The following is a 15368-nucleotide window of genomic DNA, read 5'->3' as shown; positions in this document are numbered from 1 at the left end:
TCATGCCAGTTAGTACTCTTCCTCTTCAAATTATCTTCAACCTACTTATCTGTGCATGTATCCCTCTTAGTGTCTTCCAAGCAAGGATTTTCTTTAGTGGACTCTATATCTCCAGAACCTTGTTACAGAGTCTTGCACACAATAGGCACTTAATAAATATGCTGAATGGAATTGATAGGAGCCAGACTGGTTAGTTAGAAAAGACTTAATGAAGGTTAGTTTAAAAAAAACAGGACTGTGTTCTGAAAAAGGAAGAAGAGAAAAGGCATTCTGGGTCCAACCAGGACCTTATGACAAGGAGTTGGAGTGAAATAAATCATGTTAGTAGGGAGTACAAGAAGGTGCTCCTGGATAGAATTAAGAGCCCTGTGGCTGGAGAACAACAAAACTTAATAACAGCTGGAAGTAGGGTACCAATTGATGTAGGTCCTTGCAAAGGATATTCTAAGAGAACCACAAATATTACAGCTTTTCTGCTGCCAGTTTCTTTTCCTTCCAAGTCAAATAGCACATGCTTCTGTTCAACATAATCAAGTATACCATTCTAACCATGTTACATCACTCCTGAGTCTTCTAATGGTTCTCAGTTTACCACAGATCAAGTGCAAACTACTTTCCAAGGGCTTTAAAGTCTCCCAACCTATATATCTCAATGCCATCTAACTGCCTTCTAGTTACAAAAATTATTATCTTCCTCTCCAAAGAAGACTCTCTTCTTGTTTCCAGTCTTCCAGATTCCTCCAAACTAAAAATGAAGCCCAGAATCAACCATCTTCTCAAAGTTATCTGGAACAAGGATAACTCAAGAACAGTGAATACGCTGCAAAATCAATAAACGGAAAAGAAGCCTTCTTAACTAAATTTACCCAATATGTCTAAACCAACTCTAAACTAAAACTGAACTAGCCTGTAAAGTACAGTAGGTGCTGCGTGCATTCTTCTTTTGCTCAATCATCATCCTTGCCATCCTACACACAAAGGATAATATCTCAGAAAATTAGTGTCTTTCAATCAACAGAAGTAGATAGATTTAGGGGGGAAAAAAAGGTAGACAAGCTAACTTTCTGGAATGAGGATGACTCTTCTTACAGCCAGAGATTGACAAGATTCCCATTGATAAAACAGTACAAGGATGTTACTAAGGACTCAAGGTTCTTAGAGATAATCTATTGACTTAAGTACCATTTCTGTGTCTTTTGGTTCTAAGTGGAAATTTTAAAATAAGCCTGAATTTCTTTCACAAACTGATACACAATGAAGTGAGCAAAACCAGAAGAGAACACTGCACACACTAACAACAATACAGTATGATGAAGAACTGTGAATGAATTAGCTATCCACAGCAATACAATGATCCAAGACAATTCCAAAGGCCTCATGATGAAAAATGCTATCTGCCTCAGGAGAAAGAACTGATGTTGTCTGAATACAGACTGAAGAACACTATTTTTCACTTTCTTTTTTGTTTTGTTTAAGTCTTTTTGCACGAAATGATTAATATGGAAATGTTTTACATGATTGCACATCTTACAACCTATATCAGATTGATACAAAGGAAGGGGAAAGGTAGGGAGAGAGGAATAGAATTTGGAATTCAAAACTTAAAAAAAAAGTTTAAAATTATTTTTACATGTAATTGGGAAAAAATCAAATATCATTTTAAAGAATAAATTTGTTTTTATTCATGAGTTTTCAACTGCTCCAATTAGGGAATTTTAAAATGCTAGCAAGTATGAGTACATGATTTAGACATAAAGGGTGATATAATAAGCAAATTATGGAAGCATAGAATATTTTACCTGTCAGATTTATGGATAAGGAAAGAATTTAAAACCAACAAGAAAAAGAGAGCATTATAGGATGTAAAATTGGTAATTTTTATTACATCAGATTAAAAAGGGGTTGCACAAAGAAAACCAATGCAGCCAAGATTAGAAGGGAAACAGGTAACTGGGAGAAAATTTTTATAGCAAGTTTCTCTGAGAAAGGCCTCATTTCTCAAATATAAAGAGAACTGAGTCAAATTTATAAGAATAGGAGTCATTAACTAACTGATAAATGCTCAAAGGATATGAACAGGCAGTTTTCAGAAGAAATAAAAATTATCAGATGAAAAAATGCTCCAAATTACTACTGATAATAGAAATGTAAATTAAAACAACTCTGAAGTACCACCTCACACCTATCAGATTGGCTAATATGACAGAAAAGGAAAATGACAAATGTTGGAAGGGATACAGAAAAATAAGGTTACTAAAGCACTGTTGGTTGAGTTGTGAACTGATCTAACCATTTTGGAGAGCAATTTGGAACTATGCCCAAAAGGTTATAAAACTATGCATACCCTTTGAGCCAGCAATACCATTACTGGGAATGTACCCCTAAAGAAATCAAAGAAAAAGGAAAAGGACCTATATGTACAAAAGTATTTACCGAAGCTCTTTGTGGTGGCAAAGAATTAGAAACTGAGAGGATGCCTATCAATTAGAGAATGGCTGAACAAGCTGTGATATATGATTGTGATGGAATACTATTGTGCTGTAAGAAATGATGAACAGGATGCTTTCAGAAAAACCTGAGAAAACTTACATGAACTGATACAAAGTGAAATGAGTAGAACCAGGAGAACAATGTACACAGTAACAGCAAAACTATATAATAATCAACTGTGAATGACTTAGCTATTCTCAGCAATACAAGGATCCAAAACAATTCCAAAGGACTTATGATGAAAAATTATATCCACACCTCCAAAGAAAGAACTGATGGCATCTGAACACAGATCAAAACATCTTTTTTTTTTTTTACTTCATTATTCTTGTTTTTATGGTCTATTTTCTTTTGCAACATGGCTAACATGGAAATGTTTTGCAGGACTGCATATGTACAATCTATATCAAATTGCTTGCCTTTTCAAAGTGGGGGGAGGAGAGAAAAGAGAGGAAGAAAATTTGGAACTCAAAATTTAAAAAAAAACAAAACTGAATTTATTTGTTTACATGTAATTAAGAAAAAATAAAATTAAAAAAATTTTTTAAAAGTAAGTGCTACCAAATTCTGTAATAGGGAGCAAAATACCAGTAATATACCTCTGGCTAAGTAAAGGACTATCTTATACAAAGCTAACCATCTGTTGGAACCTATGCTTCATACCAGGAATTCTTAACTTAAATATGAACTTTTTAAAAAAATGTCTTTGTAACTGTACTTCAATATAATTGGTTTCCTTTCTAATTCTATGTATTTTATTTTGTTCATTTAAAAACATTAGTCTGAGAAGGGGTCCGTAGGCTTTACCAGATGGCAAAGGGGTCCATGACAAAAATAGATGAAAAACCTTACTTTACATCATAAACTTAAAATACTAAGCACAATTGGTCCAGTCTAAACACATACTGACTTAATATTATTTGCTCCTTTAAATTCTCCCAAGCCTAGTTCTACCCTAGCCAAATACCACCTTGGTACTGGGATTTCTGCTACTCTACCAATCTTCACTCTAAATAAACAAAGCAGTTTGTCAAAAACCTTCGTCAATGTTCTTCTTTACAGCAAGCTAGTCCATTTAGCTCAAAGTCTTTTTTTGGGGGGTGGGGGGGTGGGGAGGGGGAGTGGTGGACGAAGGGAAAAGGGAAAAGAAAAAGAGGAATTCAAAGTTCTCCAAAACTTGGAAAAAATTGTATGTGACTAGCATTTTAAAACCTGAAGCAAATTCCCAAATTTCAGCAAACTGGGACAAATCATCAAGCAGCTTACTTTAACATATACTGAGATACATAGTATCAAGGAAGAGAAGTATTATTTTAGCCACTAAAAGGTCTGAAATGGAAAGTAGAGGGGACCTTCCCCTTTGGTTTTCAAATTTGATAATAACTCAGTGTCAAACTTTGATCTCCAAGTCTATTTTCTCATTTGAGTGACTGAAAGAGTAAACTCAAGAAACTACAATCTGAAAATGATGAGTTTCTACGAATTTTTTCTTCAGTATGAAATTACTATAAAAATAAACTCAAGCCAACTAACAAATTAATTTTACCAATCAGTTTGTAATAGACAAATTCTTGGCCCTCGACTATAGGCAGCCTTTAGGATCTAATAACCTGACTAGCACTACCACTGTGTAACTGACTGCCATCAGTTATCTACCTAAGGTCTGGAGCAATTAATAATTGAAAATTAATGTAACTAAATAATTAAATTCATGCAGCCTCTACACAGAATTTCTCATCGTGTGGCACACTACAGGAAAAAGATCCTTGATCTAAACTAGGGGTTCTTAACCATTTTTGTGTTATAGACCCTTTCTCAGAATCTGTTTTTAAATAACTGAAGAAAATACTAAATTTCAGTGAAAGGCTAGGGAAAATAAAGATGTATTTTTTCCCATCCACTTTCTGAGACCCTCTTGAAATAATACATTAAGAATAAGAATAGTGGCATTTAGATAGAGCTTTAAGGTTTGCAAAGTACTTTACAAACTATCTCACTTTATTCTTACAATTCTGGCAGGTAGATGCTATTATTATTTACATTTTACAGATGAAGAAACTAAGGCAAACAGAAGTCAAGGCACTTACTGAGGGGTCATAGTTGAACTCAGGTCTTCCTATCTCCACTGGGACACCTGGCTGATATCTTACCCCCAGGTTTGGGGGAAAAAAAAAGATCTAAACCAATGTTTAACATAAGGATCACTTTACAATTCAAATTGGGGGAAGGGAGGAGGGAGACTGGTGAAACTAGTCTAAGTAAATACTCATTTTTCACCTTTTACCCATACTTTTTTTCAGACTAAAACAGCTTTGTCTTTGATTTGTTATTTCACTGGTGTGGGTACTTCCTCCACCAAGAGAGTGATTATAAACCCCTTCACAATTCCTTAATAGATGGTTGCTACAGCCAAAAAAACAAAACAAAAGAAAACAAAAAAACAAAACCTACCACTTGGTGGCCAACCTTCTGGTAATAAGCTTCTCTGAACTTGGCTAGGCTCTGAGGACAAATACAAAAATGGTGTTACAGATATAGATATGAAGCTTTGCCAACCTAGTAGTATGTCAGACCGTGAGGAAGAGCTGAGACTGTATTATATCCCTTTGATCATTGCAGAGGTGGGGTGGGGGGTAGAATATTATAGTTCTGTAACACTCAATATGATGTCTGACTCAGTGGATATGAGTGGTTTTGCTGAAAATGCTTTTTTACCCTCTTTTTTTTTGTTGCTGTTCTTTGTTACAAAGGATGGTTGGCTGGATAGAGAAGGGGAAAGGGAATATTCAGAAATTAGGATGATATAAAAACAAAAGATAGGTAATATTTTTAAAAATAGAACCTTAGGCCTTTAAGAACTCAGGATTGACGCCACACTATGATGAGACAAGACAGAATAAGACTTTATTGGAAGGCAAGAATTTATCTCCAAAAACTTTCCAACCAGTAGTTATTGATACTTCTATAAAAGTAAACAAATGATGGAAAAATCTAAAATTATACCATTTATTGAGAAAACAGAAATTATTAACATATATCAAGTATAGGTCCATTAAAACCCTAAAATATACGTTTCAAAATGCATTTGTTCAACTAGAAAATTTTAAAAAAAATTTAAAAACCAAGGCTGATTGGTTCCAGCCTCATTTTGGCAATTTTTTTTTGTACTATTTAGAAACATATCAAAGTCCTGTTGCTTCTACTTGCCAAGTGCTGATTCTACCTCTGTAATCTCTCCCCAATCAGTTCCTCCTTTTCACTCTCACTGAAACTCCACTAGCTCAGGGCTCTATCACCTCTCACCTGTTACTACTGTAACAGACTCCTAAATAGTCTTCCAGACTACACAATAGCCTGGGCAAGGCTCCTAATACATCCAATCTGATGTGTTCAATTACCATTACTTTGGAGATTCAAAAGATCATAGTATTTAGAGCAAAAAGGGACCTGCAGGGATCATCTAGTCTAGCCCTCTCATTTTACTTATGACAAACTAAAGCCAAGTTAAGGGACTTAACCAAGGTCACTAAACTAGACTAACTCTTGTCCCTCACCCCAAATTCTCTATTCTTTTTCCTATAACAGACAGAGCAGGTCATTTCTCTATTAAAAACCTTTAGTGTTCCCCACTGCCCATTGAATAAAATATAACCTCCTTTGTTGAGCATTTAGTATTCACCACCTGGCTCCAACCTATCTTTCTAGACTGATATTACACTGCCCTATCCTATCCCTCCATCTCCCATTCACATTCTTGCCAAAATAGCTACTTGCTATTCCCCAAACATAACATTAACATCCGTTTCTCCATGCCTTTTGCACAAGGTGGCCCTGACCCCTCCTACAGGAGATCTGACCTTCTTGATCTCCCCAAATTTTAGTGCAGCTCTTGGATGACCCACCAATATTTTCAGCAGTGTAGCCACATGGGTCTCCCACTTAGGTCCTGGGAATCCAAGTCTAGTGCTTCATTACACTGCTGTCTACTGAAAAACCACTTCCTTCCAAGTTCAGCTGAGGTGCTAGCATCTCCATAAAACCTTCTTCATTTCCTCAAGCTGAAAGTGATCTCCCATTCCTCCAATATCCTTGGTATGCCTCCTTTACATTTAACACATTCTCCCTTGTCCTTAGTTATTTCAGTATACAACTTAACATCTACATAAACTCAGTAAGAGCAGGGACAGCTTCTTTCACCTCTGTATTCTCAATGCTTTACATATAGTAAGCATTTAATTAGTCTTTGCTGAATTAAATCATAAAATTTACAATTCAGATACTTTCTGACATAACTTTTAAAGTAGAGAACTTGCCAGCAAGTAGTCATTTTAATTTTAAAAAGCTATGAAGCACATCACATCCTGGAACATATTGGAATAAGATGATTAAAAAGGCTCACGAACCAAAACGGCTTGAATACCCTCTCCTGAACCATATAGCAAGGGACCCCAAATCCTACCAAAAGGATTTCCAAAAGCAGAATGGCTCTTCCATAGAGAAGGGCCTCTGAAAAAAGTTTCCAATCCAAGTGGCATGATACAATGTTACATATTTTGGAATATTAAATATATTACCTATAAAGTTAAGAAATGATATAATTAAATAAAAGAAAAATGTAATATCTATGGTTAGTCCTTCTAGGAAATGGCTATCTATACATTAATGTTATCTGTGATCTTATCAGTAAACCAAAACTGACCACTACTCATTCCTAACATTTTTAGTTTTATTGATATGTTTTGTTTTTACATTACAAACATCTACAGATTACCCAAACTCCAAGAGAGGTCTCTTGAACAAAGTAAGACAACTAAGTAAATTAAGTAGAACTAATAATACAGTGACCTTATCTGAAAGCAAATTCAACATTCCACATCTGTAGCAATACCCTCTTTTTTTTTGAATTGACAGAAAACCTTTCTTAAAGAGTCTTTCTGAAACAAGTAACTTCTTGGCACTGATTTTGCATTTTACCACACGTAAGTTCTGGCAATGGGTTGATTTACCAAATACCTGTTTAAAATCACATCTCTCCTATGATTATCTGTATCACTAACTAGCAAAAAATTCCTAACAGGTTTTAAAAATGCATATTTGTGAATGTCTATACATTTTCTAGTTCTCTCCTATTCAACTTAAATTCCTTTAGTCCTATGCCCAGTGATACTGTATTTACTATAGAGTCATGCACACAATACTTTCTGGGAGATTTTAAAACATCTAACAAAATAATAGTTATCAAAACAAGGTATCCTTAAAGTAATTAGGGAAAAAGAAATGTAAACAAAGGCCATTAATACAAATGACACATTCTTAAAAACCTAACAACATGAATGGACCAACAAAATGTCTATAGAAAAAGACAAAAAAAATTATACAAAGTTCTAACAGAATGCAAGCGAAATAAAGAAAAGCATGTAGATGTATCAATACATCTGATATCCAATACTATTAGTGTGAAAGTATCAATACTAAGAGGACAGATTTGTGGTTATAGCAGCAAAGAGTTTAACAAACTAAAAAAGGAAAGAAGAGAAAGAACTAATAGAACAATTAGCAAATTCAAAAGTGTATATGTTTATACACTTCAATCAAATCTATCTTAGATAAGAAAATTTTCCTTCGATGACCACCACGAGTATCCCTTAGTCAAATCAAATGGTGTTTAAATGTCAGAAGTTTTACCATTTTTTTTCAGTTTAATACTAGACTGACAAATTCAGCTCAACACTCTGATCATATGCTAAGCCTGGAAACAAAGATAAGGTCATAAGCCAGTAAATGATTAGCCTTAATAATATGAACTAACCCATAATTCAATAATTTTCATCAATACTCCCTACACTATATTTTGTCTCAGCCAAAATCAGACAGGTTGCTCTCACATTTTAAGGCATATGGAAATAAGGGGAAAGATAATTGTGTTCTAAACATAAATTCTTGGTAAGTATTTCAAGGCAATACAATTTCAAGTACAAGGTTACAGGGAATTCCACAAGTAACTTAGTTCTCACTACATTCTTGAAACAGAGAAGCCCCCCTTTAAAAAATACATGGATCTCTAAGTTAGAGCTTAAAGCTTCACAACAAAAAGATAAGCTCTGAGAGAAGTCTGAGACAACTTTTTTTGTTCATGAAGGTCCTCATTTACGCAATGAAAAACAAGTAGCCCAAACAACTGAATCTGAACTCCTCTTGATAAAAAATATATAAGCTTAAAAAAACCCTGGCAGCTATATGCTTTTTTAAAAATTAGATGAGAAAGCCATCACTACCATATTCAAAAATCAAACATGAAAATTAATAAATGCTACCAAGTCAAGTACTTTAGCAAAACTAGAGATCACAGAAATTCAAGAGACTAAAATTATTCCAAAAGGCCATGCACTTCTAAACATGGAAGTAAAATTGCTGAATATGAACTAAAGACTAAACAGTGTATTTAAAAAAAAAATCAAATTCCAGTTACTATCTGCAGGAGTTGCTATTACACAAGGAAAAAGGCTGTTCATAAAATCACAAAGGGATCAGCAAGCATCACCTTAATAAAATTCTCTATTAGTGGTCCATAAGAGCACTGCTTTGAAAAATTGCTACAATATCAATTCTTTTAAAAGGCTTATTTTAAGCTCATCGATTCCTGCTAAAACATTACATTTTCTATTACGTATTGGGCTTAGGTAGAGTTGGTAAGGATATTTCCAGTTAATCACAAATTGCCCATTCCCCACCAAAATCTGCCTCAACCAAATATTTAAAACTCGTTAGGGTAAATCCTGATAGAGCAACTTTGAATTATCCAAATGAAGAGAGGTGAGGAGAAATTTTAATAATTCAAGACTTCAATTTCCAAAAAATGTATGTGTTTGTAAAAACTGACAATTAATCCTCCCACTAACCACCAGGAGATTTGCCTGCACAATTATATTTGGACTAATATTAAAATGAAGTACATTCCCTCAATATACATCAATTGATAAACTAGCACATGAAAGGAACCACTATTATACTACAAACACAATGGGTGACTGAATAAACAAATTCAGGACTAAAAGTTTGCTAAAATGAGGAAAATATACGACATAGGTTGACTGTTCTAACATTCTGCTCTTGTAGCACTGTGTTATTATCTTTAAGTAAGCTGCAGGAATACTCATTCAAAAACAAATAAAAAGATGACAACATCTAGAAAGGTTTTGGCCAAAGTCAAAAACCAAAACAGCAGTCTTGACATTTAATTACTTGGTCTTTCTATAAACACCCTCACTCTTGCTTCATGGCATAAGCAAGGAAGTTTTAAATCTGATGAAAGTACCTAAAGATATACTCTTTTTAAGTACAGTTAACTATGTAACAATACACAAACCTAGCGTAAAAAAAAAAAAAATAGGGCTTAGTCCATTCGACCCAGAAAAAAAAAAAAGGAACTTCTTATACATTTCTCTATTCCAAGCTCTCTGGAGCCAAAGCTTGAATAAATCCATTGAGCTTTGAACTTTAAGGTAAGGCAAGGGAATAGAAACAACAATATTCCTAGTTTCCACATCTGAAAAATGGGGAAAGGACCTTTTTTAGAAAGCCAAGAAACATAGTGATATGAAGCCAAGTAACTAGTAGTTCATCCAAACATACAATATTTTCCTTATACAGCTCAACACAAACTGAAATTAAGCAAAATAATTATAATCCAAGAATTACACTGACCATTAACTATATCAAACACGAAAAGATTCTAAGATCTTTAAGGCACTTGAAGCTACAAGTTAAATACATTCATCAACTCTGAATTCAATTTTCACACATCCTCTCTCCTAAATACAAAATACCAGGGTTATGAGAACCACCAATCCAGCAGGGCCACTGAACCCATTTTACAGAACCTAGTTTAAACTAATCCCAGCAAACATATGGATTAAATTCTACCAGAGGCAACTGGAAAGGTCAGTTTTCGATAAGAATGACACCATCATCATCACCACCACTACCTCCTTAAAGCCCAACCGTACTTCCCTCACTTTCACTCTCCCAGACAAAGAATATAATCTGTAATAAAGTCGGGTATGATAGAAAAGAAGATAAAAGGAGTCTAAGAGACTGTGGCAGAAAAAACAGACAAGGGTTTTTGAGAGTGGAGGAATATAAAGATTGAAAATATTACACTGAAAAGAAGACGCTGACAGAGGAAAGGTGTAGGATATATTTTAGGCTGGGGGAATTTAAGTTCACTTCTTACTTTGGGGGTGGGGATAAGGGTGCAAAAGAGCCAGGGACTATGGCTCCCCAAATCTTAGTATGTATGGAAAAATTAAGCAAGCTAACGGGAAGGGGGGAGGGGGATGCAAAAACAACAGAATGATTAGATGTGACTGGCCAAAAGAGAGCTGGGAGGAGAGGGGAGGGGATTTGGTAAGAGTTAACAAGGTAACAGGGTGGGGTAGGCTGGGAGGGCAGAAGGTAGCAGCAGATAGAAAAGGGGACTGGGAGATAGGGGGAGACCAGTGGGCTGGCCTTGCAGAGGGGTCTGTGGCTGACGGGAGGGGGTGAGTGGCGTGGAGCCAACTGCGGAGGGAGGGTCTCAGAGGCACAAGGGCAAGGGGGGAAGTGACTTGTCAGAGCTGGTGCCAGGGTCCAAGGGAGGAAAGGCAAAGCCCAGGAGGCAGGTGCGCTGGGGCGGGCCGAAGGGAGACTAGGGTGGCCCAGACCAGAGCAGATCATCGGCGGGGGAGGCGGGCAGGTAGGCAGGCAGAGGAGGGTGGTGGGGGCCGGGGACGGGAGGCTGAGGGGGGCCCGCTCTCGGCTTCACTCACAGTCCAGGTGCTTTTTCTTGGGCCCCATGATCTCGTGGGTCGTGGCCTTGCATACTGTCTTGGAGACGGCCGAGCCGGTGACACTGTGCTGGGCGGCAGTGATCCGGTCAGTCAGGCTCTGTCCCGACATCTCGGTGGCGCTGCCTCCTCCGCCGCCCCTCCCGCTCCGCAGCCGGCGGGGACTGGGACCCCCAAGCGCCGGGGGACCCCCCCCCACCGCCGCCGCCGCCGCCGCACCCCCGGCCTGCCTGCCCACCTCCCAAGGGCTCCCTCCCCGCCTCCCGGCCTGGGGCGGGGCTCAGGGCCCGGCGCGGCCACCGCGAGCCCCGAGCGAACGGGCGGCTGTCACCCGCGGGGTCGTACACGGTCCGGGGCACTCCCCTGCCCCCGCCTCAGCTCAGCCCACCCCCTCTCTGGTCAGCTGGAGCCGGGCAGGGCGAGAGGGACAGGCAACTGCAGGAAAATGGCGGCGCCAGGCTCCTCCTCGGAGCTTTCCGGGCTGCCCCCGGATCACGTGACTCCGGCGCCGCCCCTCCCCCCTCCTCTCTTTTCCCCCCTCCTCTTCCCCCTTCACTTCTCTTTCCCTTCCCTTTCCTCTCTCGACTCCCCTCCCTGGAGCCCCAGAGAACAGCGGGGCGGGGATCACGCCGGATTACGTGACGGAACCCGCCCCGCGGGCTCAACAGGAGGCGGGGGGAGGATGCTGCTCGGATCGGCTGCATCACGTGATGCTCCCTGACAACAGGTCGCCTGAGGCTGGGCCTGTGAGAATTACAGTGGACTCGGAAGGCGGGGTAGGGGGAGGGGAGGAAAGAGGGAAGTGGAGGTGGCGCGCTGGGCCTAGGCAGGATCTCGCGCACGCACTTCCTCCTTCCCTCCCGCGCTTTCCCACTCTCTTTCGGGGGAAGTCAGGGAAATGGGCAGTGAGCTGTTGCTGCTGCCGCCGCAGCCCCTTCTGCCTTCACGAGGACGGGTTGTTTCGAAGAAGAACACTTTAAGGCACTCCCTAGATTTCCCTAAGAGAAGCAGGACCTAAAGTAGGTCTCCATTCCGTAGATTAGAGAAGCCCCCGTACCTATGGCAGACCAGGCGGTCATAGGGCCTTGCGCCCTGCTGCCAAAAGTGGGTGTCTCCCGCACCACTCCCATCTTAGCCCAGAAGGATTGTTTATTTTTCTCTGCATTGTTTTAAAACTTCACCTTTTATTCACCACCACCACCCCTTTGAAGCCTACCTAAATTTAGGCACCAAAGAGGCCAGTTTCTTTCTCCCTAGGGTGTCCCATAAGTCAGGAAACACATAGCTTTGTTGGAATGTAGAGAAGGAAGTGGTGGGGTGATGTCAGCAGTGATTACTTTGACCCTAGAAGGATGACTGCGGTGGTGATTAGACCTGACCAAAGAAGGAATGGAGTAGGAGGAGGTAGGACTAGCCATTGTCACTGTGGTTCTCTGTTACCCTTCCTAGGGGAAAAAATAAATTTTTATATGTGTAACTGTACATATATACATGTATACATGTATATGTGTGTATATATACATACACATATATAATCTTTGGGTCTATGTGCAGTGCCTGGTACATTACTAATCACGTAATAAATGCCTGTGGACTGATATTAGCCTTAAGTACCTTGTTGAAGGAAAGATACTTAAAAGGGATGAACCCTTAAAATTCTTGAGCTCTCTTCTATGAGATCCCAAGGTCCTCATGGGATACTAGGCTGTGGTCATATTTTTATTGTTGTTAAGTTCAAAGCAAATAAGACCCATGGCCACAAAACATTTCACCCATAAACCTGGAGCCCACTCGCTCACAAATAAAACATCAGTGGGAAGAGTGGGTAGGTATGTAGAGTACAGTACTAGAGAAGTGCACAAGTTGGGAACATGTGTGGTCAGGGCAACTCATACTTCTTCACTATGCATTTGGTAGGGCCCCACATTTAACTAAAAGGCATTTACAAATTTTGACTTACCAATGGATGTAATCTTGCTGTATTCTAATGAGATGAAGTCTATGTTCCCAATCTGCCCAGACTTCAGAATGCCATGTTTTAGACTGGTGACACTCAAGAGGTAGAAAGCTGGTAGAATTTGTGTACTGAAAACTTAATGTATCATATGAGAAATTTTGCAGAGTTCTCCCTATGCTGCACCTCACCTCCTTTTTGACAAAGATTATTCAACCTCTCCTGTACCACTGATCTGCTAAGAATGTACTGTTCAAACCAGTAGATAAAATCTGCGTGGAAGTGATATAAAATTGTACTCCCTAAAATATGTGATACTTTAATCCATCATCTCCGGTTCATTGATTACCTGAGTGATGGTTTGGTTTAACAGAATGTTAGTTAGCTCCTTGAGGGCAAAACAGTTTCTTTTTTGTCTTTGTAATCACAGAATACTATGCATATAGTAGGTGCTTAATAAATGTCTCCTGAAGTAAAAATTAAATCTGCCAAACCGTGACTTGTCTGTGGAATCAACTGGCAAAAGGAATGGTGTTCTTCAGGTGCAACTCTATCAAGTTCCTCTTTATCATTTCTACTCTTCTTGCAGGTTTCAAATTGCTGCCCTGTTCCATCTATGGGTTACACTGGACACATTTCAAATCAGCCTAAGCCTTTTATGGGGAAACACCCTAGCTAAGGTGAGATGGGAGGAACCATATTTTAGTTCTGCCAAATACATGATGTTTAATGCATAAGACAAATGTATGAGTTATCCTTTAGCGCAGAAAAGTATTCAAACTTTTATGTATTAGTGTGACTGACCTACTCTGGGAGAGCTCTGTGGTTCAATAGTCTCATATAAAAAAATGGAAAAAATATAACTGACTATATATATTATATATAATTTAAGGCTTGCAAAGTACTTAATGGACATTAACTCATTTGATCCTGACAATAACTCTTTGAGATGAGTTATAGGTATTATTATCCAATTTTACAGATATGGAAACTAAGGCTTAGAGAGATTGTGACTTACCCATGGTCATACAACTATTAAGCATCTGAATCTAAGTCCTGAATTGGAGTTAAGTAGTCTTCACAGTACATTAAATATCTATCTACTTCATTATGAAAAATATTGTCCATAGAGTCAAAAATTTTTAGAACTGGAACAAACTATAGCAATCTTTTAGTCCAACCTCCCTCGTTTTATAGATTAGAAGACAAACTCAGAAAGATGTACTTGTCTGTGGTCATATGATAAAAGTCAGATCCAGGATATGGTTCACCCAGGCATTTAAGATATGACAGGAAAGGAAAAGAAAAATGTGAAGATCTTGTGAAATAGGTACTTATTCTGCAGATTTTATAGGTGGCAAAACTGACCCTGGCCTTAAATTCTCGGTGTTGGAGGCAGCTCTTTAAGTAGCAGCGAAGATACAAGATGCAGATCTGCAGTGGCAGAGAAAGGTCCTCATTGAGACTTCTGTACTGATGAAATCACCATTCTTATCCAAAAATAGATGATAATACTAGAATTCAAACCCAGGCATTCTGACTCCAAAACCAGTGTTCTTTCCATTATACCATGGTAGTATTTATATGCTGTATTTTCACTGTAGTTTATTTCCTCTTCATGATTTTATTTTAGAAAGTCTCCACATTTGAAAGCAACCACTCAATGCAGATGTGGGCATGTGTTAAATTAAACTATTGCAAAATACACAAAAAGGAGAAAGATGGAAATAAAGGGACATAGGTGCCAAACATAAGCCTTACTAACCAAATCCACCTTCTATTACTAAGAATTTCTTTTGTTTCAATTTCCTTTATCTAGCCAATAAAACCCTTTGAAGTTGCTAAGTGAAGACCTATCACATCTAACCCTTCTTTCATGAAAACCACCCTAACAAACATACACAAGTATACTCATGCCTACCCTATAATTACATTAGGATATGTCTTCCTAGGGCATCATCCATTTTTTGGTAGTTGGTAAAATGCTGAATACCTAAATCTGTTTTGTTTGGGAAGACTTAGTGACCTGTGAATTAAGTGGTATAAGTATTATTGTCCTCATTTTATGGATAGAAGAAAATGAAGCTTGGACAAGTTCA

The 15368-nt window shown here is 38.4% G+C and overlaps 1 protein-coding gene across 16 annotated transcripts in view; it reads right to left on the bottom strand.

Annotated features, from left to right (window-relative positions):
- Positions 1–11482, bottom strand: part of PICALM (phosphatidylinositol binding clathrin assembly protein) — a 120272-nt gene extending 108790 nt beyond the window's left edge. For 8 of the 16 annotated variants that reach the window (XM_027848049.1, XM_027848053.1, XM_027848050.1 and 5 more), the window contains exon 1: positions 11298–11481. In XM_027848049.1, coding sequence (XP_027703850.1) covers positions 11298–11427 — 130 coding nt within the window. In that variant the 5' untranslated portion in view covers positions 11428–11481. Of the gene's footprint in view, positions 1–11297 lie in introns of all 16 variants that reach the window. The other 8 variants (XM_027848054.1, XM_027848056.1, XM_027848059.1 and 5 more) reach the window with 2 other exon arrangements.
- Positions 11483–15368: the final 3886 nt, after the last annotated feature.

Source organism: Vombatus ursinus, unplaced genomic scaffold (genome assembly GCF_900497805.2).
Source record: "Vombatus ursinus unplaced genomic scaffold, bare-nosed wombat genome assembly UNPS02005659.1, whole genome shotgun sequence".
NCBI lineage: Eukaryota > Metazoa > Chordata > Mammalia > Diprotodontia > Vombatidae > Vombatus > Vombatus ursinus.
The sequence above is the reverse complement of the archived record's forward strand: the minus strand, read 5'-3'. Positions and strand labels throughout refer to the sequence as shown.